This window comes from Prorops nasuta, unplaced genomic scaffold, assembly GCF_024137725.1.
Source record: "Prorops nasuta isolate Cenicafe-Biocafe unplaced genomic scaffold, Cenicafe_Pnas_1.2 PNAS00033, whole genome shotgun sequence".
NCBI lineage: Eukaryota > Metazoa > Arthropoda > Insecta > Hymenoptera > Bethylidae > Prorops > Prorops nasuta.
The window spans coordinates 319,385-345,122 of NW_027116830.1; the positions used below are offsets into that span (position 1 = coordinate 319,385).

General features: G+C 37.4%; 4 protein-coding genes across 11 annotated transcripts; 2 read left to right on the plus strand and 2 right to left on the minus strand.

Annotated features, from left to right (window-relative positions):
- Positions 1-1,121: 1,121 nt before the first annotated feature.
- spz5 (spatzle 5) lies at positions 1,122-7,798 on the minus strand. 2 transcript variants are annotated; one of them, XM_066743493.1, is made up of 8 exons: positions 7,727-7,798; positions 6,699-6,792; positions 5,830-5,984; positions 3,515-3,604; positions 3,154-3,315; positions 2,878-3,042; positions 2,511-2,690; positions 1,122-2,085 (listed from the first exon to the last, which is right to left on the minus strand). In XM_066743493.1, exons 1-8 carry the CDS (start codon positions 7,786-7,788, stop codon positions 1,914-1,916), a joined length of 1,080 nt encoding a protein of 359 aa, XP_066599590.1. In that variant the 5' UTR covers positions 7,789-7,798; the 3' UTR covers positions 1,122-1,913. The 2 variants fall into 2 exon arrangements, with proteins under 2 accessions (XP_066599590.1, XP_066599589.1); XM_066743492.1 differs by having other exon boundaries at positions 2,445-2,690.
- An 841-nt stretch (positions 7,799-8,639) lies between these two features.
- LOC136783506 (endoplasmic reticulum transmembrane helix translocase) lies at positions 8,640-14,319 on the plus strand. Its single transcript, XM_066743729.1, has 17 exons — positions 8,640-8,940; positions 9,216-9,481; positions 9,557-9,785; positions 9,857-10,010; positions 10,082-10,234; positions 10,312-10,494; positions 10,557-10,694; positions 10,770-10,890; positions 10,954-11,108; positions 11,183-11,358; positions 11,418-11,657; positions 11,734-12,142; positions 12,224-12,493; positions 12,567-12,903; positions 12,981-13,146; positions 13,210-13,353; positions 13,425-14,319. The coding sequence occupies exons 1-17, from the start codon at positions 8,674-8,676 to the stop codon at positions 13,530-13,532; spliced, it is 3,516 nt and encodes a 1,171-aa protein (XP_066599826.1). The 5' UTR covers positions 8,640-8,673; the 3' UTR covers positions 13,533-14,319.
- Positions 14,320-14,993: 674 nt separating this feature from the next.
- Positions 14,994-23,766, plus strand: LOC136783551 (sodium-coupled monocarboxylate transporter 1-like). Of its 5 annotated transcripts, none has more exons than XM_066743800.1 (17): positions 14,994-15,550; positions 15,751-15,841; positions 16,057-16,150; positions 17,145-17,191; positions 17,273-17,504; positions 17,574-17,733; positions 17,823-17,888; positions 17,963-18,014; positions 18,149-18,216; positions 21,368-21,522; positions 21,593-21,733; positions 21,817-22,041; positions 22,379-22,562; positions 22,690-22,776; positions 22,866-23,035; positions 23,258-23,416; positions 23,480-23,766. In XM_066743800.1, the coding sequence occupies exons 5-17, from the start codon at positions 17,320-17,322 to the stop codon at positions 23,589-23,591; spliced, it is 1,764 nt and encodes a 587-aa protein (XP_066599897.1). In that variant the 5' UTR covers positions 14,994-15,550; positions 15,751-15,841; positions 16,057-16,150; positions 17,145-17,191; positions 17,273-17,319; the 3' UTR covers positions 23,592-23,766. The 5 variants fall into 5 exon arrangements, with proteins under 5 accessions (XP_066599897.1, XP_066599896.1, XP_066599899.1 ...); XM_066743799.1 differs by having other exon boundaries at positions 16,060-16,150; XM_066743802.1 differs by lacking the exon at positions 16,057-16,150.
- On the minus strand, positions 18,250-20,329 carry LOC136783553 (PXMP2/4 family protein 3). Of its 3 annotated transcripts, none has more exons than XM_066743805.1 (6): positions 20,075-20,329; positions 19,272-19,407; positions 19,033-19,128; positions 18,796-18,943; positions 18,595-18,714; positions 18,250-18,511 (listed from the first exon to the last, which is right to left on the minus strand). In XM_066743805.1, the coding sequence occupies exons 2-6, from the start codon at positions 19,367-19,369 to the stop codon at positions 18,386-18,388; spliced, it is 588 nt and encodes a 195-aa protein (XP_066599902.1). In that variant the 5' UTR covers positions 19,370-19,407; positions 20,075-20,329; the 3' UTR covers positions 18,250-18,385. The 3 variants fall into 3 exon arrangements, with proteins under 3 accessions (XP_066599902.1, XP_066599904.1, XP_066599903.1); XM_066743807.1 differs by lacking the exon at positions 20,075-20,329 and adding an exon at positions 19,811-20,066; XM_066743806.1 differs by lacking the exon at positions 20,075-20,329 and having other exon boundaries at positions 19,272-19,792.
- Positions 23,767-25,738: the final 1,972 nt, after the last annotated feature.

Sequence of the window (25,738 nt, forward strand, 5' to 3'; positions counted from 1 at the left end):
ACCTAGAAATCCAGCCCCCTTATAGGGGTCGGTGAGGGTGAGGATTGTGCGGAGAATACTCGCGTGCAAGGCACGTACAAGTGCACGCGTATCGCGGAGGGCAAATTTGCAGGGTGCATTTATGCGTGTATGCGTGCCAACGTCCGAGTGCCTCGAGAGCTTTCAATCCTTCAACTCTGGCCAACTCAGGCTGCATATTTTTTCTTCCTACACGTGCATTCTTCAGCTTCAACGTCTCCTCGCAACTGGAAATCTCTCGCTTTGATCCGCGTCCCTCCGAATGGCATCATTATTTTCAAATCTTCCTTCCAATGCACTCTGCCTCTCAAAATGCAATTGTACAAATACGCTATAGTGGCTCGTTTTTATAAAATTATACGCGCCGATAAGTATATATGCATATATTTATAGATGGGTTTAACGGAGAGCCTCTCTTCGTGGCTTATCCACATAATATAAACGCAGCACGGTACGATAATATTAGCCATGGTTTTCGTACGAGGTAAAATATCGATGATATAGCAGGAAAGTTGGTCCGTAAAATTTCTTTATTCACGGAGGAGATTCGATGGACAGATTGTCATAGGAAAAGTTGGCGTGGAAGACTAATCGTGGCAGCTTATCAAGCGAGTCTTTGGGGATAACCGGGATATCTCGAAAACACGGAAGCGGCTCGGCTAGCCTCGTAAAATAAAAGGGGGAGAGAGGTAGGAGGAAACGAAAAAGCGGAGAGGAACGGAGCGCCGAGATCGGGTCAGACACGCGTACTGCGCGACGCTTTTTCGCGCATCTACGCAACTTCTATTGTTTTTCATCGACACACGCCACGTTTTCCAAACATCCCTCCCCCCTCCTACCATACACGCGAAAAACCCGGAAATTATCCTCCCCCGCACCTTCATCGTGTCTCCTCCACCTATATATCGTGTTTTACTATATATATATATATATATATATGTTTTACTATCGACGCTCCACCATTCTTTTCTCTACGCCCCCACTCAAGTTTCATTTCTTTTCCTAATTTTCTCAAAACTCGTGGAATAAAATTCATCGCTCCCGACGAATCTCTTTTGCACGTATACACTTTATACGTACGTACAATCATAGGTCATGTTTTATTGACTTACAAATGTGATACAATAGTACGATACATAGCAGCAAGAATGGTATATAAATTATTTATATAATTTACGAGAGAGGAGAACTTATACAAAATCTAATTAGTGTCATTTGGATTATAATTTACGATATAGATAATTGAATTTTAACTTAGAATTTAGGGTGGAATAATATAACGTAGAATATATTAAGATGGATTCGTAATTTGAGGAAAAGTTATTATTATTTGCGATTGTTATATAGGGAATGACAGGAATCTCGCGATGGTAGCAGGGTATAATAAAGCGACGATCTCGCCGGGTGATTAAACAAAATATGCACAACTCGGGCTACATTTATGGGTTTGTGTCGTATCGCGATAATAATTCGCAGCGCAAAAAATATGCTAAATAATGGACATACGTAATAACACCCGACGTTCTTATTACACAGCCTTTATCGTTTTATATATAGTTAAGTATACAGCGTTTCGCTGGAACGCTTTCAGCAGCATTTATAAATTATTAATCTACCAATTGCAATCAACGGAATACCGGATGCTCTAAAAAATTGAGATAGAGAGAGAGAGCATTTTGAACGTTAAAAGAGAGCTAGATTTTGGTGGGAAAATTGGTATCTATTAACTATATATTATATAGCAGCTATAGAGTGGCTAGGAGGATAGGTTGCCGGTACATTTTTCTATGTTACCATCAGCAGTTCTGGAAGAATTCTGCAAGAGTACGTTTCTCCAGTGCTTTGTCAGAAATTCGAATGATATAGCTTGGTTGGATTCTTCTTGCAAGAGTTTTTTAACCGGTTAAGGTAACTTGGCAAGAACAACCATGAGGAAACCAGAATACGTCTGTGTATAATCGATCCCCACTTCCTTCCAGGGCAACTAATCTTTTTTGCACGTATTGTTGCTGGCATTTGCTCGTGTAGCCTTCCGGCAAGGAGCACAGGCCGTTGCAGTCGGTGGTCCTGAAATCAAATTTTGCAAAAACATTTGAAGCATCGTAAAAAGCCAAGAATGGTAAACGCTCGCTAAAAGGACTCTCCGCGGAGCACTGGAAATAATTGGCCAGCCACCAAAGTATATCTGATAAACGTATCGACGATTATCACATGAATCATTCTTGAAAAAACTTGCATCCAAATGAAAAAAAGAGCGATCCACGCGGGCAACGAAGCTGACGACCTCTTCGCCAAGATCGCTCGGGTGCGATAACGAATTACCGTAAAACAATTATAATAAAACTAACGCGGAGAGTACAATTTTAAGGCTTAATTCTAAGAGTATAGCTGTAAATGTGGGCAATCCGAAAGGGATCGCAACTTACGAGCAAACCTCGCTACGCACGATTTGCTTATATTTCTCGTTCTGATTCTCGAGGTTGACCACGTACATCCAATTACCCTGATTGTTTAAAGCGGCTCTGGGTGTAATGTATTGTGGACTGGTGGGACAAATATCGATGAAATCCAGGTCAGTCTGTCTCTTCGCACGGCGACGCTCCTGCGAGTTTCTAAATTGCAGAAAGGGGTTCTCCCAGAACGTTGTTCGTGGTGCTGGGGTGCTCGTGTACCTCGTAAAAAGAAATACACGCAATTTCAATCCTACGGCTTATCGTCGTATATCCAATTATACAAATATTCTCGAGGAAAGAGTCGATAAGCTTTGTATCCTTCGATTTTCACTCTGATATATATATATATATATATATATATATAATATCGTTAAGGCTTTATTTCCGTCGACCATCGCTCAATTACCTGTTGGTCCATCGATTCTGCCTTTCTTTGAAGGGATCCACGTGCTGAGTTGGCTGATAAATTGCGGGGTGAGGCCGAAAGCTGGGATTAAATTTTGGTGGATTTGCTATTGTCTCCGATGTGGCTGCTGTTTTTTGTGGTCGTTGAGGGGTGGAGTAGACGTAGCTGTTTGGTGGGAACAAACAAGAAAACGTTAATGTGAAAGAGTTACTATACTGCTCATATGTGAAATTAATATTGATAAGTATATTAAAATGAGAGCAATTATACACGTACCCTTGCCATTGCGTGTCATTGGACGCGGGGCCATAAGCCAAGGCCGGTGGTCCAGTACTGGCAGGATAACGAAAAGGGATGTAAGGCGGTAGAATGGGTGAGTGAGCTCGTGGAGGTTGCAGTGGCTCGTAATCACCTGCTGCGTGTTCCCCAGGATGCGGCCTATTAAAAATAGTATAATCACTCTGCATTACAACGTAATTAAAATTTTATGTGTTTGTGCAATGTATAAACTACCGTTTAATTCTCTCCTTACACAATTTTATCATCGACTCATCTTATCGACTTCTCGTTCGTCGATTAAGGATTTTGCAGGTCATCTATAGTTATATTATTTTATCAAGATTTTGTCAATCGTCACCTGTAAATTTGGAAGTCTTCGCTGCTCTCGTCCCTCAAAATCGAAGAAAAATCCAGACTGCACTTATCCACGAGAAATTTGATGAGTTGCCTGCAACGTGAAAGTAAAAATGTTCAGGTCGATTGTATACATAGAGCTGTGACAATGGCCAATTCTAATCGCAGTCAAGGCGTGGCGAATGCAAATTAATCGTCATCTGCATGACACAAATCGCCATATTACGCTGTCAATGTCAAAGATCAGACAATTTTCATGCGCGTAGTGTCATTCCTAACCGATTTACGCTTTACGAGGAAAAAAACGGTGAAATTGATGATTGGAAAACAGTCTTTGTACACTTTGAAACCTTTTATTATCCGCACATGGCGTCGCTCTGTTTTGCAACCAGTCCACTTTGCTCGTTCAATGTCTTTTGCTTTTACGAATCGGAACAACTCGAACGATATATTTTTACGTATTTCGTTTAACATTGTTTTCGATAGATTTAATGCGATAGATCCAAATGAATTGGTCACGAGAATCAAAGGGTTGCATATCGAGTAAAATTTATTACAAATTCTATCGTTCAGTTTATCTGTTTCTTGCGAAACGTTACAACTAGAACAAGATATTTTTACATATATTTAACGCAGTTTCAACATTGCTTCGAGTAGATTCAACGCGATAGATCTAAATGAATTTGTCACGTGAATCAACAGGCTATATATGTATCGGACAAAACCCATTTGCTCGTTCAATGTATTTAGCATTTTACGAATCGAAACAACTCAAGCGAAATATTTTTACGTATATTTAACGTATAGTTTCAACATTTCTCCGAATAGATTTAACGCGATAGATCCAAATGAATTTGTCACGATCAGAGTCTAAGGGTTACACATCGGTTAAAACCTATTACAAAAATTTGTCAAGATCGAGAGAAAGATCAAAGGTTGTGGTCAACGAACTTTCTCCAAACCGAGAAATATCCGGCTGAACACGAGTTATCGTGCCAATGTTTAATTCATGCCTCCTCGTTTGAAGCGTACGTTCCTATTTTTTCGACACCGTTACTTCTTCAAAGTGACTCAAGGCCCGATCGAAAGTTTTTTCACTTCTCTTTGGATTCTTTTCTTTTTAATTCCGCGATTAAGCAGAAAATGGGTAAAAATCGAGTTGCTGGATAATTTGATATTTCGGATCAGGACACGTTGATCATTCAGAGACTAGTTGACTTATATATATATACATATATACATATATATTTATATATATATATAGAGAGAGAGAGAGAGAGAGACTCGTAGAGGAATGCACCGGGAACAAAATTCTATAATTTAAATAAACATTTATTTACGTTATTAAAATAAAGAATTCTTTGGATCAAAAGATTTTTCCCTCTGTACATGATCGATCGATCATAAGATTTTAACGAGTTTTCCATTCTACGTCTAATTCAGTCTGCAACGTGTGCTGCGAGACCGATTTTTAACGGGTTTATCAGAATTCAATAGTAATTTTTGCAAAAAAAAATCAATTCTTTGCAGATTTGCTCAATGGAAGCAGGGCGAATCATCGTCAAGGCCACGGTCATGGTACGCTGATCAACGAATCCCACACGTATGGCGGACATAAATCTCTCAGTCGCGGATTTTACGTAATGTACCGCGTGCGGACGTTCTGCGAATCATGAACAATCCTTTGGGAAACGTGCTTTCCCTCTCTCTTTACTCATGACTACTTTCGCTCCTCTTCTCAACCTACCTAACCTCTATACCAATGATAAAATGTACGTATTTCTTCTAAGACGATTAGAACTGCGGCAATTGTTCTCTCAACCTTACAAGCTGGTTTCTTCTTATATACTTTGGATGCATGATTCTTCCAACTTGACTCTGTGTCGCTGATACATGTATTTTTTATACGACTGCAGGAACTATTAAAACATATATCTCTCAAACTTACAAACTTTTTTTTATATTGAATAATCTTTTCAACGCAACTGACTTTTTATATATTCATCAAGCGATAGAATATATGTATTTTTAATAAAATTAGTACTTAAATGTCTCTCAAGCATAGAAGCTTCATCTTAATTTGGATAATCTTTCAATACACCTGATTCTGTGCAACTAATACAATGCATGTATTTCTAATACACATTTACAGCAACTACTAAAATAGTTTTTTCAAACTTACAAGCTTCATTTTACTTTGGATAATGTTTTATAAGTATAGCTGTGGCTTTTATATTCAGTAATAGAATATATATGTATTCCTAATAAAATTATAATACTACTAAAATACCTCTTTGAAATATACAAGCTTCGTCTTACTTTGGGTAATGATCTATGGTCTCGCAAAATGTATCCCCTGGTTTGGCGCATCTTGGCGTATGTCCAGGAGGCGCCGGCACAAAAGACTCGTAATGCGGTCGTCCAGGACATCCATACTTCGTGCAGGGTTCTGCCCAGCAGCTCGTAAAAAGTACCTAGCGGAGAAATCAGATTTTACCTCTCCTCTAATCTGCCATAAAAAAATCCTCTACAAGGATCCATTAGCTTTTACAGCTTCTTATGGTACCTTCATTCTTCATTAGCAATAAACCTTTCTCGCCAAGAGAAAAACTTTGACGCGAGCTTATTTGCATTTCAAATAATCGAACCGAGAGGGCATGACTAATTTATCGAATGGGAATAGCGAGGAGTGAAAGATTCGATGCGAAATTAATTATTATTTCTGCATTATCATCATGCTGTTTCAAACGACATAGATCGACGCGCCGCGCGTATACTCCAATGCTAGTAGATTTATAGTTCGATGGCTGGGCTTTTACGCCGGCCGGGCCAATCCGTTTGTTATTCCCTGACCGGGTTAAACACAGAGCTAATGTATATAGCACGTTTGACCGCCAAGCCCGAGTGGCCCAAATGATAAACTTTCACGCGCGTGCGCTGCTAAACATTTCCAAGAAACGTCCTCTAACTTTTCTCTTCTATTCTTCTACCTTACAATCCCTCTTGTTTGCAAGTTTAACTGAAAAAAGTATCGAATCTTATACCAGAAACAAACATCACTTGGGTTCAATATCATTTCGGCGAAGAGATAACAGAAAAGTTGGCTTTCTTCAGGGTATCGATCATAGTGCAGCACAAGATTATACGGATTTTTGCAAATTTAATAATAAAAAAGTGTCGAGTCTTACCAGAAGCAAAGACCAGCTTGGGTCCAATATCATTTCGGCGAAGAAACAACAAGCGAGTAGATTTTCTTCCGGATATCGATCGGAATGCAGGAGGCTACAGGATTAAAATTTGATTCACTTGTTTACGAAGAGAGATAAGAACCAAGCAGAATATTTGTTTGTGTCGTCCAATGTGCACTTTTGTCTGGTACTCTTTCAGTTGGACGCAGGTGTTTTAAGCAACGACGAGATACCTGATCGCATAATTAAGTTTGCGTGACAGAAACGCTGGGGAAGACCGAGATACCGATTATTACGCGTCCGGCCACGTTTAGCGGAATCGAACACTGTTTAATCCACAAAAATCCCGCCGAAATTTAACGGCGATGAACACGTGGAGAATGGCACCGCTAGAAACTAATTAGCGCTAAACCGGAAGAAGAGTTTTCGATGATCAACGACCTCCAGTTTATTCGAAGCCAACCGATTTGGTTCATAGTTCCAACTTCTTCACTTTTTCATTAGTCCCTGGTCAACTATTGTTCTTCCATAGAATATTTGTCACGACGAAACTAAATCTTGTAATATTTATAGTTTTCGTGTATTCCCTTTTTTCTCTGGTTTCACCAACAACGCATACTGCACTTGTATAGATATATATATATATATATATATATAAGAATAGGGAAATGACTAGTAACTGAGCGACCCGTTGAAATTGACTTTATTTGACAGTATTGAAATTTATCGCAGAGCGGTAAAAGCCCGGGCTGTCGTCGTGACCAGAGTTGAACGCGATTTGCGTTCGTCGAATTCAAGAACGACGACCTTACCTGCGCCCGACTGCCTACCTTAGCGAGTTAGATGCGTTGACGCTGCCCGATCTTACCCAGACCAAACGTGTGCACGACTTCCAGATACATCCTTGGAGGTGGGGCTACACTTTCACTGGTCTACTACTACTGTGTGTACTCGTATCCCCCCATATAAGCTTCGCTGTTTAACTTAACGCCCTACTCCAATAGTTGAAGTAATTTTGTACATCTTACTTCGTAACAACGATTGCACGACCTTCAGCCATCTCGCCTCTTGCACTTTTTCTGCAGCCCATTACGCTCAGTTTTTACGCTATTAACGCTAAATACTCTCAGATCTCTGTTTATTCCCCTACCACAACCTCTTTCCAACCTTACTAAACTCTTTTACATTCTTATTTTCTATTCTACTATTATTGTTTTTCTTAGCGTTATATTCTTTTTAAAAAAAGATACGATGATGGATTTTCCTCTGTAATTTTGAACAAAGCCCTGTACGTAATCACAAAAGCCTTTTCTCATAAAAAGAAACGCATGGTATAGCGTGAAATTTAATTATACTGAAATGTAATACAGTCTCTAATCGATGATATCAGAAACGATACGTGAGTCATATGAAAATGCAACGTGGGCTATTTGTGGATTTTCCACAAGCCAATAGCGATTTTTCCAATTACCTTCTCGCTTTTTAATGCATCCACGAATACTCATATTACTAAAGTAAAAAATCCTTTATAATTTTATTTATCGTTTGAGCATCTAATTGAAATATTAAATTTAGTGCCAACAAATTTTAGGAAAACGTTGGTAAACCCACCTTCGTGTGTCGATACGAATTAGTTACCAAAGGGTTGTTGTTGTTGGAGGGGGTAATTTATTTAAAGGAATACCGACCGAGTAATGCACTCATCCGACAACAAGGATTCACCAAGTTTTTCGAATAAATATTAAGGCAAAAGCTTCGTCATAAAATAAATTTCAAAAGTTAATATTATAAAAATTAAAAATACTTCAATATTAGAAAATTAGAGAGGTGGCTTAAAATCGACAAGTCATATTAGAGAGAGGGAAAGAGTGAGAGAGCGAGAAAGGGACAGAATCTTCGTTCGGCGTTAATTCGGTTGATTCCTCGGTGAAACGTGAAACGCTCGTAGCGCTGTTGCTGGAAACGAAGCGTAATCATGGCGGCTGGTTCATCGTATCGAATTGACGATCTCGTGCAATCCGTCAGCCTTTACAATCAACGAAAATTATTGTTTAATGGCTACGTTTTACCGTTCCTAATTCTGTATTCTGTGTGGATTTATAGCTGGATTTTTGTCTATGGCGTCGAAGAATATTACGATGCTGGCTTAGCTGGCATTGCTGCTCTTGGCGTCTTTCACATTTTCATCTGCCTCTGTTGCCAGTGGTCCGTGCACGTACACACTTTGTTGAATTTTAACTCGGTGAGTTTTTGCCTTCTCAATTACTGCGTGACAACGCTCTTATAGTGCTTAATCTCTCAGATTCTTTTCAAACCAGCTGGCTATGTAAACGTGGCAGCCTGAATCTTCTGCTAAATTTTCTATCACGTGGTTTTAACGCGCGAAATTTGAGTTTCATTAGCTCCCCTAAGGATATTTTTATATTTTGTTGTGTGGTTGATGTTGTTTTCATAGGTGGAATGGCAGATCAATTACTCTAACATTCTATTATGTGCTATGTATGTTATGTGTTATAGGAGAAAAATCCTTACAAAGCAACAGTAGCAAAGGTGGTTCCTACTCCGAATAATGGCAGTTCAGAATTGGTCTTTTTGTACCACAAGAATGAACAAGATCCTTGGTTCATTTTTCAAAAAACCAAATACTATTGGGATCCTGCAAAAGAGTCCTTCAGAGGTCTGCAATTTCCTATTGATAAATCTGCACGTCAATATCACGAATGGAAAGGATATTTGGACGAGAAGGAAGTTGCTGCTGCAGAGGAAAAATATGGACAAAATAAGTAAGCTGATAATAAAATATCATACATACTGTATGCTATAGTATCAGATATTTTTTAATGAATGTATTTTTATAGGTTGGATATGGTTATTCCAGAATTTAGAGAACTTTTTAAAGAAAGAGCTATTGCACCATTTTTTGTATTTCAAGTATTCTGTGTAGCCTTGTGGTGTTTGGATAAATATTGGTATTATAGCATTTTTACTCTTGTTATGTTAATAATGTTCGAATGTACGCTTGTACAGCAGCAAATCAGAAATATGGCTGAAATTAGAAAAATGGGAAATGTACCGTACATGATAAATGTTAGTATTTTGTTTCATTTTAAGACCTTTTTCAACATATATTTTCCATTTTAAAAGTTTATTCTTTAAAGGTTTACAGAAATAGACGCTGGAGGCAGATATATACAGATAAATTGGTTCCTGGAGATATAGTCTCAATAACCAGATCTCAGAATGACAATTTAGTGCCATGTGATATGTTACTTTTAAGAGGTCCTTGTATTGTGGATGAAAGCATGTTAACTGGTAATCATAAAATTAAGAAATGAACAATGATTTTAAATATAAAATATTAATTAAACTTTAATTCATTTAAGGTGAATCTGTACCCCAAATGAAAGAGTCGATAGAAGAAATAGATTTAGATAAAGACCTAGATATAGAAGGAGATGACAAATTACATGTGCTTTTTGGTGGCACAAAAGTAGTTCAGCATACACCACCAAGTAAAAATAATGGCGGTTTTAGAGGTATTAAACATGTCATTGACTTATAATTATAATTCAGCAGCTTTGCTAATATTTTTTATTAAAAATTATTGGAACAGCTACTGACAATGGTTGTATTGCTTATGTGTTACGTACTGGATTTTCAACATCCCAAGGAAAACTATTGAGAACAATTTTATTTGGTGTTAAACGTGTCACTGCAAATAATTTAGAGACATTCGGTTTCATTCTATTTCTTCTCATCTTTGCGATTGCAGCTGCTGCTTATGTTTGGATTAAAGGTAAGCATTAAAAGTTCTTCGGTAATGGCATCGTAGAATTGAAAAATAATTTTAATTTGTAGGAAGTGCGGATCCTAACAGAAATAAATATGACTTATTTTTGGAGTGTACTCTAATTTTAACATCTGTAATACCACCAGAACTTCCGATTGAACTCTCTTTAGCTGTAAATACATCTTTATTAGCTCTATCTAAACTAGGTAATTATCAAAAACTGTAAGTTTTTTTAGTACATTTATTTTTCAAATATTTATAATAATCCTGATATATTTTAGGAGTATTTTGTACAGAACCTTTTAGAATTCCATTTGCTGGTAAAGTTCAAATTTGCTGTTTTGATAAAACTGGTACTCTAACTAGTGATAATCTTATTGTGGAGGGCGTGGCTGGCATTAAGTACGAATTTTCATTTTTCAATTGTTTTATATTTTAATGTCTAATTTTTTATCAATTGCTCAGTGGCAAAGAAGAAGTGGTACAATTATCAGACGCTCCCACGGAAAGTATACAAGTTTTAGCAACGTGCCATTCGTTAGTTCAATTAGAGGATGGAATAGTTGGGGATCCACTTGAGAAAGCTACATTAAATGCTGTAGATTGGCATCTCACTAAAGGTCCGTATTGTAAGCTATACCATAGTACGTCTATCCCAGTACTGAATTTATCTTAAAAATTTAATAATTTTTAGGTGATTCTGTGATAGCGAGAAGAGGGAAATACTCAGTCTTAAAAATTTTTCATAGACACCATTTCTCATCATCTTTGAAAAGGATGTCGGTCATTGCAGGGTATTCGCTGCCTGGATCTTCGGAAATTCAATATATCGTAACTGTTAAAGGAGCCCCGGAAACTCTTAAGACTATGGTATGTCTTGTAAATAATATTGCATTACAAATTGTAAATAACGTATAAACATTTTTCAGCTGTCTTCCATACCTAATAATTATGATTCTATTTATTTATCCCTCTCTCGACGTGGAGCTCGAGTACTGGCGTTAGGATACTGCAAGCTTCCTAGTAATTTAACCGCACAAGAAGTTAGAGAACTGTCTCGTAAAGATATAGAAAAAAATCTCAGTTTTGCCGGATTCGTTATAATCAGCTGTCCTCTAAAACATGATTCTAAGGCTGTTGTAAAAGAAATTTTAAACGCATCGCATAAGGTTTCAATTCTCATACTACTGCTTAATATTTTGAGTTATAAAGGTCTGTTGATTTAAAGAACAAAATGTTTTCTAGGTGGTAATGATAACTGGGGACAATCCATTAACAGCTTGTCATGTTAGCCGAGAATTACATTTTACTAAAAAACCAGTTACTCTTATTCTTACGGAGAGTATCGGAGAATGGTTCTGGGAAAGTGTAGATCAAACCAAAAAAATACCTTTAGAATCTACTAATGTGAGTATAAAAGGCAAAGAAATTTGGAAAGAATTCGCTTTATGCGTTACAGGCGAAGGCTTAGCTTATCTTAAAAATAAAGAGAAAGAGCTGCTTCATAAATTGTTGCCACATATTGTTATCTTTGCACGCTGTGCTCCTAAACAAAAAGAATTTATTATTGTGACTTTGCAAAGTTTAGGATATAATACATTAATGTGTGGTGATGGAACCAATGATGTTGGAGCTTTGAAGCACGCACAAGTTGGTACGTTAATAAGATTTTAATTCATTTGTTACTAGTAATTGAGAGAAATCATATATATAGCATTATAATTATTTTCTACAGGTGTTGCTATCTTATCTAGCCCTACTGAGCGTACTGGATCGGACAAGCAAGAGTCATCCAATAACCCAAGTTCTACTTCAATTACCAATAATCCAGCAAGTATAAACGGACCAAGACTTACTTCTCGGCAGCAACAGCATGCCAACGCGCAGGCAAAAATACAAAAAATATTGAAAGAAATGGAGGAGCAAGACCAATCTCTTGTTATAAAATTAGGAGATGCTTCCATCGCTGCTCCTTTTACCAGTAAAATGTCTTCTATTCAGTGCAGTGAGTACTTTTTCCTTTTGGCTATATAACCAAACTAGTTTTAAATGCTAACCAATTTGATTATATTTTTCAGTATGTCATGTAATAAAACAAGGAAGGTGCACATTAGTTACAACGCTGCAAATGTTTAAAATTTTAGCGTTGAACGCCTTAGTTTTAGCTTATAGTCAGTCAGTATTATATTTAGATGGAATTAAATTCAGTGATGCCCAAGCAACGTTGCAGGGTATCTTATTAGCTGCTTGTTTCCTATTCATATCACGCTCCAAGCCTTTGAAAGTTTTATCCAAACAAAGGCCATTGCCTAATATCTTTAATTTATACACTATCGCAACAGTTTTACTACAGTTTGCTGTTCATTTCTTGTGTCTCGTTTATTTAGTTAGAGAAGCTACAATCTTATCTCCGAAGTAAGTGTATTACTTTTTACAGAAGAATATCAAACCAAAGTAGTAAAAACTTTAAAAGTATATATTTTTTTGTTTAGAGATGAAAAATTATCTTCAATTTTCGATTTAAAAAATAACGCAACGGAAAGTGCTTCTACACCTAGCACTAAAGAAGAAGAGCCTTTTGAAGCTAATTTGATCAATAGTACAGTTTATATTATATCTATGGCACTTCAAGTTTCCACATTTGCCATTAATTACAGGGTAAATCATTAAATTAATTAAAATATTTTTTTTACTATGTATATTTATTTTGATTATCCATAGGGGCAGCCATATATGGAGAGTTTGCTGCAAAACAAATCATTGTTATACAGCCTCATAGGTAGTGCTGCAGTTATCCTTTCTTTGGCTTGTGGAATTTTTCCAGGGCTTGCTGTACAATTCGAAATTATAGATTTCCCGTCTCAAGTAAGTCTTGCTAATAATTTACTTAAATTTCCAAAGAATTTCTTTTCATTCAAAAATACTTCCTTTTACAGTTCCGCATGACACTTGTACAAATATTAATTGCGGATTTTGCGTTCGCCTACATTGTAGACAGGGCCTGTCTCTGGTTATTCGGAGAAGGGAGACATCAAAGACTGTGATTGATTATTCATAAAATGATATGAACGTATACAGAATTCATCACTCTCATATACGTGTCTTTATAAATCAACCAAGAAATAATCTTAGTATTTTTATTCATGAATATATCTAAATTTAGCGTAAACAACAGTTTTCAGTTAATTTACTATTTCATTAAAGTGATATGTATATACCATGTGCTACTCAAAACAGCTCATGAATGTTTATAGAAACGCGCTGAACATTTTTAATCCAAAAATTTAATTGCAAATACATTCCATTTGCTACTTTAATTTCAGGAAATTGCAAAGACACTTTTGGGAATTATGATTTAACAATGCAAACATTCCGAGCGATAAATTAAAAATCTCTTGAAATGAAGCGAATATCATTTACTTTAATATTTATCACTAGGAGCGTTTTTTAAACTAGGTGTGTGTTTGTCATTGTAACATTACGAATTTATTAATAAATATTTATGGTTGAAAATAATAGATGAGTATAAAAGAAAATTAATAATTTATAGTATATGAAAGAGAATTGAAGTCGCGTACATGAACATACTGCAGAAACTTTTTATATTTGTATATTATAAGATTATCAAAACTTTCTGAAAACAATAGTTCGTGTATTATTTATAAGTGACCATGGCCTAAAGTCATGCATATGAAAATTTCATCGCATAAAGAGTCATCCTTTACACCTAATGAGATCATTTGATTGTATTTAATTGTTTGCATTTAAATAGTAATAATTAATATACACAATCTCATTATAAGTGCAATTTTTAATAAAAACATTTCAGAAATACAATGTTTTATCGGCGTTAATACTTTTTGTTGCGCTATCGTACGGCAGAAGAATGTTGTATCCCCAGAGCAAATACGAAATGGATAAAGACTAATTTTAAGTAATTACCAACGTTTATTAAAATTTTTAGTGAACTCGCTCTTCATCATAAGGCTTTAAATGTGCAGGACATGCATTACTAATATTTTAATAAATGGTAGTAATAATTTAAATTTCGATTTGATCGATCTTGTGTTTACTACCGATACGGCATTTTTCATTTGTGCGGTAGTGCACGCATCCTGTACAAAAGATAAAATTATTTATGTTTCTTTAAACTATCATTGTTATGCGTCAATTATCTAATTCTTTTGTAATTGTTACGTTTTCAATAGAGTTATTTCAATACAAGTGAAAGTTAAAACGAACCAATTATCTCATCACCATAGCTTCTGGCCAATTCTGAATTTTTTTTCCTATTGACAAAGCAATGGTTAATTATTAATTTGCCAATCAAAATTGTCGCTTTAAATGAAGATTGTTTTTTCCGTTTCTTTCAACGAGGTTTATGTTTTGCTTTATCTCAGTAAGTACAAATGATAGCTGTCGCGCAAGTGAATGGTGGGGATTGAGAATGGTCGTTCGGTACACCTTAACTGACTTAACTTCGAGATACAAAACGTAACGGTTTACGGTGAAGCAGGATAGTTTGTTGGAAAGTGACGGTGCAAAGACTCGTGTGCATTAACCCTGAAGATAGATCTTCGATAATCGTTAATAATTGATAAAGACGATATTTTAAAAATTACAAGAATGAGTGGAACGTGCAAGGAATACTTACGAAATTAGATGTTCCTTTTTAACAATCTTTTCAACTAAAAATTTTGTAAATAAATTTCATTCCGGACTTTAAACAATAAATTTTAATAGTGCGACCGTCTATTGTATATTTTAAATTGAGCAGTATAATGTTTTTTGTTATTTTTAAACATTTTTAATTGTTGATTTTATTAATATTGTTAAGATAATTTTACGTAAAATAATAATAATTACCAAATTCGGTATTTTAACAATTTCGTTTAGAATCAAGTGTTGTAAAGTAAAAAAAAATGCCAACTTTCGATTTAATTAAATGATTGCTAAATAAGCAATTGCAAGAAATTTGAACCAAATGGGCTTAGAGGCTATCCTCTTTCCACCAAATACTTAGTGGCTGGAGAAACGAGTTTTGTGCTATAGTTCAAATTAGGTGAGACTTTGTCAGACACTGGAATTCAAATTCTTTTTAGATCCTATATGAAAAATCTCACTCTGTTAGAAATAAGAATCAAATTAATCTCTTTACATTTCATTTGATGAACGCGACAGAGATTTTCATGTTTACTTCAAAGAGGAGAAATTTCTCAAAATCTTACTTAAAGATTTTTATTAAATTTTGATGAATTTTAGAGGCAGGAAGCCAGAACTTATACATTGTATCAACAGCTGATCATTTCAAGGTCTTTCCTAATTGCAGCACCACGTAATCTCGGCGCATGAGGCAAGTCAAATAAATTCACAACTAATCAAACATATTGGCCATTGTTAGATAGACCAAAGACTGAAAACAATTTTCACTCTAGACTTTATCTCCTTAACAAGTATCGTTGAACAATTGATAAAAATAGTTGAGCGTAAGGAAGAAAGTAGTATAATCGGTCGAAAACGTTTTCTCCAATACTCGGTTCACGTCTACTCTAACTTCTTATTTTTTAGTAGATTCGACTCTTCACGTGTCATTTCCAAAGAAGCTAAATTTAACTATAGTGATACCTACTGTCGAGGTTTCTTCAGCATATGAGATTTGTCGGTAAGTGCAGGAGTATACCAGCTGTTGCTTATCTCCATTTTATTTTTCAATGGTTTAATTATTCCACATTAATAGTTTGAAGATTTGAATGCCAATCTAAAGTCATTCTCTAAATATTTTACTCAATAAGACGACCTTAATAATTACCTCAAACGGTGCATTGTAATATTTTTAAATTTATCGAAACGTCAAAGAATTATTTGCATTATATCTTTTAGGGATGAATTCTAAAGTGATAGAAAGTCGTTGCATTCTTTATTTCATTAGTTTCCTTCGTAACGTCATAAGAGATTTTTTTTTCTCCTTCATTGCAGCAAGTACTTTTATAGTGAGTTGTTCTCCAAAAGGTTTTAACTTTTTGCACGTGGAATACTTGAAAAAAAAAAATAGATAAAATTAGAATGACCAGCACACACACACAAACACGTGTGACAATATTATCCTTGATAGGGTTAATGAAGCGTTATCGATGAACTCAATAGTTAAACAAGAATAAAGTTTGCTTTCATTATCTAAAAGAAGAAAATATAGAGCAGAACTGTGCACACTTGAACTGGTCGCTGTCTTGTATACAACCATTTGACACTTTATTGCAATGCTCGTTAAAGGTTTGGTAATCTTACAATCTATTAAGCAGAGAAGCGAGATGGAGAGAGAGAGAGGGAAAGAGAAATCATTTCGCATCGTCACCGTTATCTTCCTTCATTTTATAGAGTTCAATTACGAACGTTAAGGCTAATATTCCGGTACTCATCTGCTGTTTCTGCAGTAGTTAACGAGGTACCATCCTGATTAGTTTGAAATAACAGTGTAGCGCCGCGAAATATCATTTTGAAAGAATATAAATGAGGTATGCGATTGGTTTTTAAGTAGAATTAGATAAAAACCAAGAGAGGCTGTGCGTGAATTATCTTCGATTAAAATTATTACAATTGAAACAATGGTCATGGGTAATGCTGTAATAATTTCATTTGATTTGATTTATTTATTGCAGATTAGATCCGTGATGAAAGAGAGAGGATAAAAAGGACACACTAAAACGTAAAGGAATATTTCTCCAAGCATAAAAGATTGATATTATGACAGAAATTTCATTCCCACCTTATCGTTTATCTTTTGTAGACCAGAGAGCTTAATAACATTTTCCTATTATCTGGATAAAGATCAACATGGCTGAAGAAATACGGAAATATTTTCACTGGGCAGACTGGTTGGTTTTCGGACTTATGCTGACGGTTTCTGCAGCCGCTGGAATATGGCAATACAGGAGGGTAAAAAAAATCACTACCATGGATTATTTGTTAGGGGGCAAGAGCATGTCCTTGGTCCCAGTTTCTGCATCACTCATTGCCAGGTATGAGTGCACCAAGTAACAAAGTTTTTTCTGCACACTTTTCCCTCATATAATTTTTTTATATTTTAGCTTTATATCCGGTGTAACGATTTTGGGCACGCCATCAGAGATCTACAATTTCGGTACCCAGTATTGGATAACTATCATCTCGATGATAATGGCTGGTTTGGTCGTAATGACGATTTACCTACCAGTTTTTGTCAAACTACAACTCAACTCGGTTTACGAGGTATGTTTCAGTCGATCGCTGTTTAAAATTTTTTTTAATGTACTCGCTATACCAAACTGCTCTTCAACAAGATTATTTATTCGTTTCAGTACCTCGAGATAAGATTTAGCAGAGAAGTGCGACTATTAATATCATTCATTTTCGTCTTCGACATAGTAAGTATTAAAAGAATAAAATTTTAGGAGGTTTTAAAACTGAATTACATCCTGCTTTTATAAAAAAAATTTAGGTACTCTACCAATCAATAGTAATCTACGTACCCGCACTGGCTCTGAACGAAGGTATTATTTAATAAAAGCAATATGAGCAGGCTTATCAATTTTAAATTAAAACAAAAGAATTGATAAAATTCATTGAACTGCTTCGAAAATAATTAAAATTCACGTTTTATTCCAAAGAATGTGTATTGTTTCAGTGAGTGGGATAAATATACACATAATTGGAGCCGTCGTGTGCGGGATTTGCGTGTTCTACACAGTTTTGGTAAGTAATAAAGATAAGTATGTTATAAAAGTGTTCATTTTCGATCAACAATTTATTAAACCTGAGCATATAAAAATGTGTAGATAACATTAAAAACATCAGCATTCAGATACAAAAATCACACAAGTAAAAATAGCTTTATAAATTATAAACAAATAGGCATAGCAGTTTACCGGCGGTCGATACCAGGCTTTTTCTTCTCCGGACAGTCCTTGGCAGTGGCGGCTCTTGCTCTCTTCTTTGCCAAATAAATCACCCAGAAAAAGCCAATCAAATTGGATACTAAAACTCGTAGCTGAAATTAAGCAAAATCGTTTTTTTTTTTACTTCCGTGATTTTTCTCTTATGCCGTAATAGATTCGCTAAATAAATTATTACCATAGGAGGGACGAATTTAATATTGATGTATTGTAGTAACGTGATGATCTCCAAATTAGCGGCAAGAACAGGCAAGTACAGCTTTTTCAGCTGTTCACTGGCCGCAGCGTGTGTTTTCCCCTGTAATTCGCAGAATTTAATTATCTATTGTAGATTTCGAGTCCGCCGAGTTTTTGATCTCCTAATTTATTTCATATTTACCTCGAATCTTGATAACAGATACAGAGAGAGCGCTTGGAAACATGGTGTATAGATAAGCCTCTCTATTAACAGAACACCATAAGGATTTTTCACCAATTTAAATACGTATTGATAAAAATAGTGTGGCAAAGGACCCCCGAAGAGTAATCTGCAAAATTTCAATGTATATTTTCGCACAAAATATTTCTTTATCTTTCTCAAATCACTATATATGTACTGTTCTATTTGCAAACCTACCCAAATAATCCAAACGCTAGTATGCTATCCTCGCTAATTTTTTTTACACCGACGATATGTTGCGATACATAATTCCCCAGTGCCGCAATTACGCAACTGAAAGATATTTATGGTTAGATTTTCCTGTCGGAACATATATTTAATTATGATTTACCAGGTAATTTTCGATTCTTCAGATTTCAATAACGATATCTGTGTTACGAAAAGTAGACGGTTTAAGAAGCAAAAATACAATTCACCTAGTTAGTGCTTTGGTCCTGAGCGGATGCGTGTAAAGTTGGTCGAAATATGCAGCAGCGAGATTGTAAAACATTTGCGATGGCTTGGAAAGTGCCATTTTCACACAACAATCAACACAATTAGCTAGTTAATATTCTGGGGAGAAAAAAGAGGGCAAAGTTCGTAAGAGGCAGTGCACAAACAGACAAGACAAAATTAAATAATAAAAATTAATCAATTTCAAATTGGAACGTGCTGAAATTTAAATAAAACAATATTGAATCTGACACGATCAAAAGCGAATAAATAATTATTGTGCAAGAAGCAAACACGGGCATTCAATTAGTCTAGATAATGTTGTTCGAAAACAAAGATGGCGCGTTTGGTTAAATCATACTTAAGTACATACAAATTATCAAGAGAGGCAATCATGAAAATGCTAAATAGGTTATTTTTTTTTAATTGAATTAGATGACCCTGATTGATATACTATTTACAACTACGTAAATATTCTATTGGAATTCCAACGAAGAAGAGTTCGGGTAGAACAAAGCCGTACTTTATTCATTCAGCATAGAACCTGCTCGTATCTCGACCTAAGAGTATCTATAAATTGCTTCACACGTAACTCCAGTTGTTTCTTCTATACACTTGCACACGAGAATGTATACACATGTAAAACAACAATTATGGAAAACAAATGGCTTTACAAGAACGACAATTCAACTTTATATTTCTCCATAATGAAAGATCACTAACTCTATGATAAACTATTGCATATTTATCTGACCGGACTTTGAATCTATATAAACAAACAGTTTACCTCGATGACAAACGCACGTCAGACTTTATCGCGAAACGAAGAATTCACAATTTTCTCACAGACCTCCTCGGTTCGTTCTTACGTACAATATTTATCGTATTTACAAGCAGTAGCGTAAGGCTGATATCTGAAAATCGAGCACTGAATCCTAAAAAGTTGACTAACGGATCTCTGGAGGTGGCTACACTCCAGAGACGCCATCAAGTGGCAGTGGGTAGTGGGGAGAAAGAAGCCAACCAAACCAAAGTAAGCCGAGTCAAAAGAGAGAATGAGAGAGATTCGAGCGATTCGAGAGATAACGCGATATAGCAGCTATCCTCTTTCCCGCGACCTCGCGCGTTCTCCAGCCGGTAGGTATTGCAGAGCGTTCCTCGTACCGACGATCGATAACGATGGAAATCTGCAAAAAAATATTCAAATCTCTCCATATCGAAAACTTTAGATCGCGTTCGGTCTCTTCCGAAGCTCTGCTATGATATATTTATAACGAGTGAAAACTATTGACGCTTGGTTAAAAAAGGAAAAAATCGGAGGCTGGAAAGAGAGGGGGATGAAAGAACGCCTTAAGGTTTTGCTCGCGGTCTTATGGTAAACAGTAATTAATTAAAATTGAGGAGCATGAGAGAACAGGGGCGGGATGTGGTGGTGCGCCGCTGTATATAGCAGGAAACAACTGTGCAAAAGAGTCACTCTAACGCGATAAATTCTAATTAATTGGAGGTTTAACAAATTGCTGGTATAATTAGACGCGTGCGAGGGCGTGATTAATCAGTTGAGCGGGTAGCTTTGTGATTTGCCGGCGCGCCGTTCTCCAAGAGGCACTCGACGGGCCGCCGCTAGCTTCGCTATTGTTTCCCACCAGCCATTGTCGAGCTTTCAGTTTCCGTCCATAAACATTTCGGTGGGTTCGCGAGTTTCTTCGCGGCATTGTCTCCCGAAAATTGTTTTGCTCGGACTCTCCTGGCTCTCTACCCCTGAATCCCTACTCCGCCATCGACCAGGAACTCCAGTTATCTCTGGAGAATTTCACGATGAGGATTCCCCGCTAGCGCGAAATTAGCACGATAGTCATACTCTCTCCGCCATTTTGGCCATTTTCGCCCTCCAATGCAAATATTTTCTTATAGACGTGCAGCCGGGCGCGCTTCATCCAACCTAGATCCTTGATTAAATCAGAGTACTTAAGAGTAAACGGCGAGTTTTTGGCGAGGGAATAAATAAGAGGATTGAGCGCAAGATTCTTAATGTATAGGGAAGAAAATGAGATGTAGGGGAAAATTGTATGATTTTTAGGGAGGCATCAGAGCTGTGGTATGGACGGACACCCTTCAAGTAGCAATAATGATATTGGCCATGCTGGCAGTGGCGATTATAGGCACTTGGTCGCTGGACGGCCCAACTCGAATCTGGAAGACAGCCGAAGAAATGAACAGGATAGAATTTTTCAAGTAAGACGTTTGGGTAGATTTTGGAAAAATTTTCATTCTCGACAAGGAAGTTGAATGAAAAATGTTTCAGTTTCGATCCGTCGCTTTACACGAGACACACCGTTTGGTCAGTTTTGTTCGGCTCCTTCTTCTATTGCGCCTCTTACATCGCTGTCAATCAGACCATGGTACAGCGTTACACAGCTTTGAAAGATTTAAAAAGCTGCCAATTGTAAGTATTTTCTTCTCTTTTTGTATAGGATTTTTACCAGAGGTTCGCAAAAGTTGGATCGACTGAACACGCGTGTGTTATAGATCCATCGTGCTGTTCACCATTGGCGTAATCACGTTCCAATCAATTTGTTGCTGGTGCGGATTAGTTCTATTAGCCTGGTGGGCCCCGCCGAAATGCGATCCTCGGGCTAGTGGTCTGGTCGCGGCCGACGATCAGATGCTACCGGCTTTTGTCATGGAAATAGCTGGTAATTTATATGGAATACCCGGCCTTTTTATTTCCGGTATCTTCGGAGCTGCGCTCAGGTGAGTATCACGCCAACATTTATGCATAATTAATAGAATGTTTTGCCAATTATCAAACGACCTTAATTAATCAAATACCCAACTCGTTTAATAATAATTTATTTTACAAGCTGCCAGCCACGAGTTTATAATTGAAAAGTTAACAGGTACAAGGATTAATTACGCGTAACAATTACGTAAAATTATTAATAATTAGTTGCTCATTAAAGACAAAGCCACCACCTGACACGTTTTATTATAAATTAGTAGCGTTATTTCAATCGTTATGGGTGCAAATATATGTTTATATTAATTAATAAACCGATATGCTTTTAAACGTTGCTTATCGTTTTCACAGTACCCTGTCAGTGGGCCTGAACTCGACGTCCGTGGTATTGCTGGAGGATTTTGTGAAAGGATCCTTCAAAATGAAGCCTAATGAGCGGTGTGCGTCGATTTTCGTGAAAAGCATAGTAGTCTTGCTGGGTTTTATCGCTCTGGGACTGGTGTTTTTCGTCGAAAGGCTCGGCGGAGTCTTGGTGGTAAGCCCGAGTCAAAAGTGTCCAATAAGAAATGCCCAGCTGCGCCTATACACGAGTATCCCGAGCGTCGAGGTGGTTATTACTGCAAAAGTTTCTCTATTCTTCTTTTTTCTTATTATTGTTTTAGGTGACTAATGGACTGGCAGCTATAGCCGCTGGCACCTCCTTCGGTGTTTTCACTCTGGGCATGCTGTTTCCCTGGTCAAATTCCAAGGTGAAAAAACAATTTGAAGCTCGCGCAATTATTCTGCTAGTAAAACGGTTCATGCTATTAAATCTATTTTGCCCTTTTTTTCCAATCAGGGTGCATTCGTCGGTACCATCGTTGGATTCGCGATTGCCGGCTGGGCAAGTTTTGGCGCGAACGCGTCAGTTAGTGCCGGAACGATAGTTGCAAAAAAGCTGCCCGTACCGGTCGACCAATGTCCAGGAAATGTCAGCCAAGCGTTCCTCGACCAATTTATTTATCACAAGTGAGCAGCTCCCAATGAATATTATTAGGCCAAGCGTGATCGCTAACAAATTAGTTGCTCATGCGTGACGATGAAAAATTATTAACGCTCACTTCATTTGTAATATTCCGACCATTGCTGTTAATTAACAATAACAATAACGATGAACCGAGAATCAGGCAAATATTGGACGCGTACCTATGCTGTACTTTGTTATAAATTCAACCTGCTTTCTTTTTCCAGCGAGGACGATGTATTCCCAATGTACAGGTTGTCCTACCATTGGGTGTCCTTGATAGGAGTGCTATTCAGTATTATTACAGGACTTTTGGTCTCTTTCCTCACTGGACCAAGGGATCCTGCGTCCGTCGACATAAACCTCTTTTCCCCAATAATTCACAGGTACCCTCTATACTATACGATAGCCTATATCAATTTCGATATACTAATTCTTATAATTTTTAGATGGTTACCCAAGCCTCGAACTGCAAATAAAATGAACTCGTGGGAAGCTTCGGCTCCCCGAGGTGACTCCAACGTCGAACAACTTGCTGTAAATGACAAAGGTGTGCTATAGAGAGGATCCCCATTTGCAGCTAGAGCTACATCACTCGCCTGTAAACTAAATAATACCTATAATCACAGGAGTCTCACGCCTGTACAAACTTACTATATACAGTACACCGTTGAGCCCTAAGATTTCTCGCTTTTATACGAAAAGAATTTTGCAAATAAAAAACTTTTGAAATGGATCAAGTCAGTTCTTTGCCATGTCAAAAGTTAATAACGCACAATGCGGGGACAATTAACCTAGAAGTGGTGGAAGACATTTCTGACAGAGGTCACGGATCCCTATTTTCTCCGAAGTAATAAATCCTCGGAACGACAGGACGTAATAAGTCCATCGTCCGAAGCTATCAGTTTTTGCCGTAGCTCGGAAGAAAATCAATAGTCGAAAGGCTCATTGGGCGAGAGGGAGAGATCGATAATTTGCTACGTTAGTGGTAAATAGTTGAGTATCACACGGAATACGCATATACATATATATATATAAACTTACCATAGCATAATTTCCAAGAGAATCCAAGAGAGAAAGAGAGACGGATAAAGAAGAAGGGGGTGGGGGTGGAGGGATGATGGTGGTGAAAGGAAAGCCTGTAGATGGAAGCTAGCAGGGATTGCGTTATGTTACGTAGTTCATTAAGGCTTTCTTGCGGTGGCTGATGAATAATTAAGAGCCGCTGTTCCGCTAAACATTTCCACGCAGTGTTTCTAGGAGAAATGGCGTTATAGTATAGAGAGCTAATTAGGGATTACCGAGGGTGCAGTGCGGTGATGTGGGCCACGCATGATAGCATCAAGTTTCAAGTATGCTATATATACATACATATATATATATATGTATATATACATAGAGAAGGATGAGCGCGTTGGGAGGGTCGAGGATCAGCAGGGCTCGAAACGAGGAGGAGGAAGGAGCGCTCAACGAGTGGACGCGTGCTGCTCGATGGGTGTATGTATATATATAGCTATAGCACACCGAGCACCGTGTATCTAGATCCATATAGTGGGTCCCGGAGACACAAGCGGGGGTCCGGTTGGCTGGCTAGCCGAGAGCGTGCACAACTTTCTCTAACTGAGTTTGTTCGCTTTTGAAAAGCTTTGGTGATTCCCGACGGTGGTGAGGACGGTGGCCGTCGGCGGCGTCGGCGGAGACACACGAAGAGCGTTCATAGGAAGACGCGAGCTAGGAGCGCGTTTCGACGAGCAACGGCAAGGCCCCAGGATATTAGCCGGCTTGTTAAGGTTAAGCAAACGCCGTCAAACGTGCTTATTAAAGCCGCGCAAATAGCTCAGTCTCCCTGGCAAACCTTACCGCTGCCGCTGCTGCTTGTATTCGCTCCTGCTTCTGTTCTCCTGCACGCTCTTACCGCTGTCCCTGGTCTGCACTCTGCCAGCCTGCCTGCCTGCCTGCCTGCCTGCCCCTATACTGGAAATTCAATTTTCGCCAAGCCGAAATGCGGTCGGTCAAAAGCGAGACGCGCTGCTTACTCGAGCCGACAGTTCGATATTGTTCACGCCGCCGGTCACCCACTAGCTTCATACGCTTCGCCAGCTTTTTGCCCGGAGCAACCAACCGACCAGCCAAACTCACACTACTCCTCCTCTTTCTTACCTCTTGCCCCTGCACTGACAAAAAAATGTTTTATTATCAACCGAAATGTAGTTGACTGAACTACGTAGTGAGGTTAAATGCGCCGAAATAAATGTGGTTTTTGCTTATATCGCTGGATACAGTTGAAAGATTTCGTTGTCTCAAATACGAAAATAAATTGTCGTGGTAAAATACAGATTAATAGGTATGTCAATTTATTCGCGTGTTTGAGACAGCGAGATCTTTCAACTATATTTGGCGGTATAAGCAAAAACTACATTTATTTCGACGTATTTAAAATCACGACATAGTTCGGCCAAGTATATTTCGTTTGATAATAAATCATTTTTTTTTTTTAATGTGAGCATCGCATCAATGAATTAATATATATGCAATTAAACGAAATAAATTGGAAGAAATCTATGTAATACTTTCTAGGGGAGATTCGGGGGACGCATACATATACAAATCGCATTAATACATTCATAAGTTTACGCAATTAGAGGGGGAGACTCGTGTAAAAAATTTCTTTAACATATCTGAAGAATATATTTCCAATGTTTTAAGCC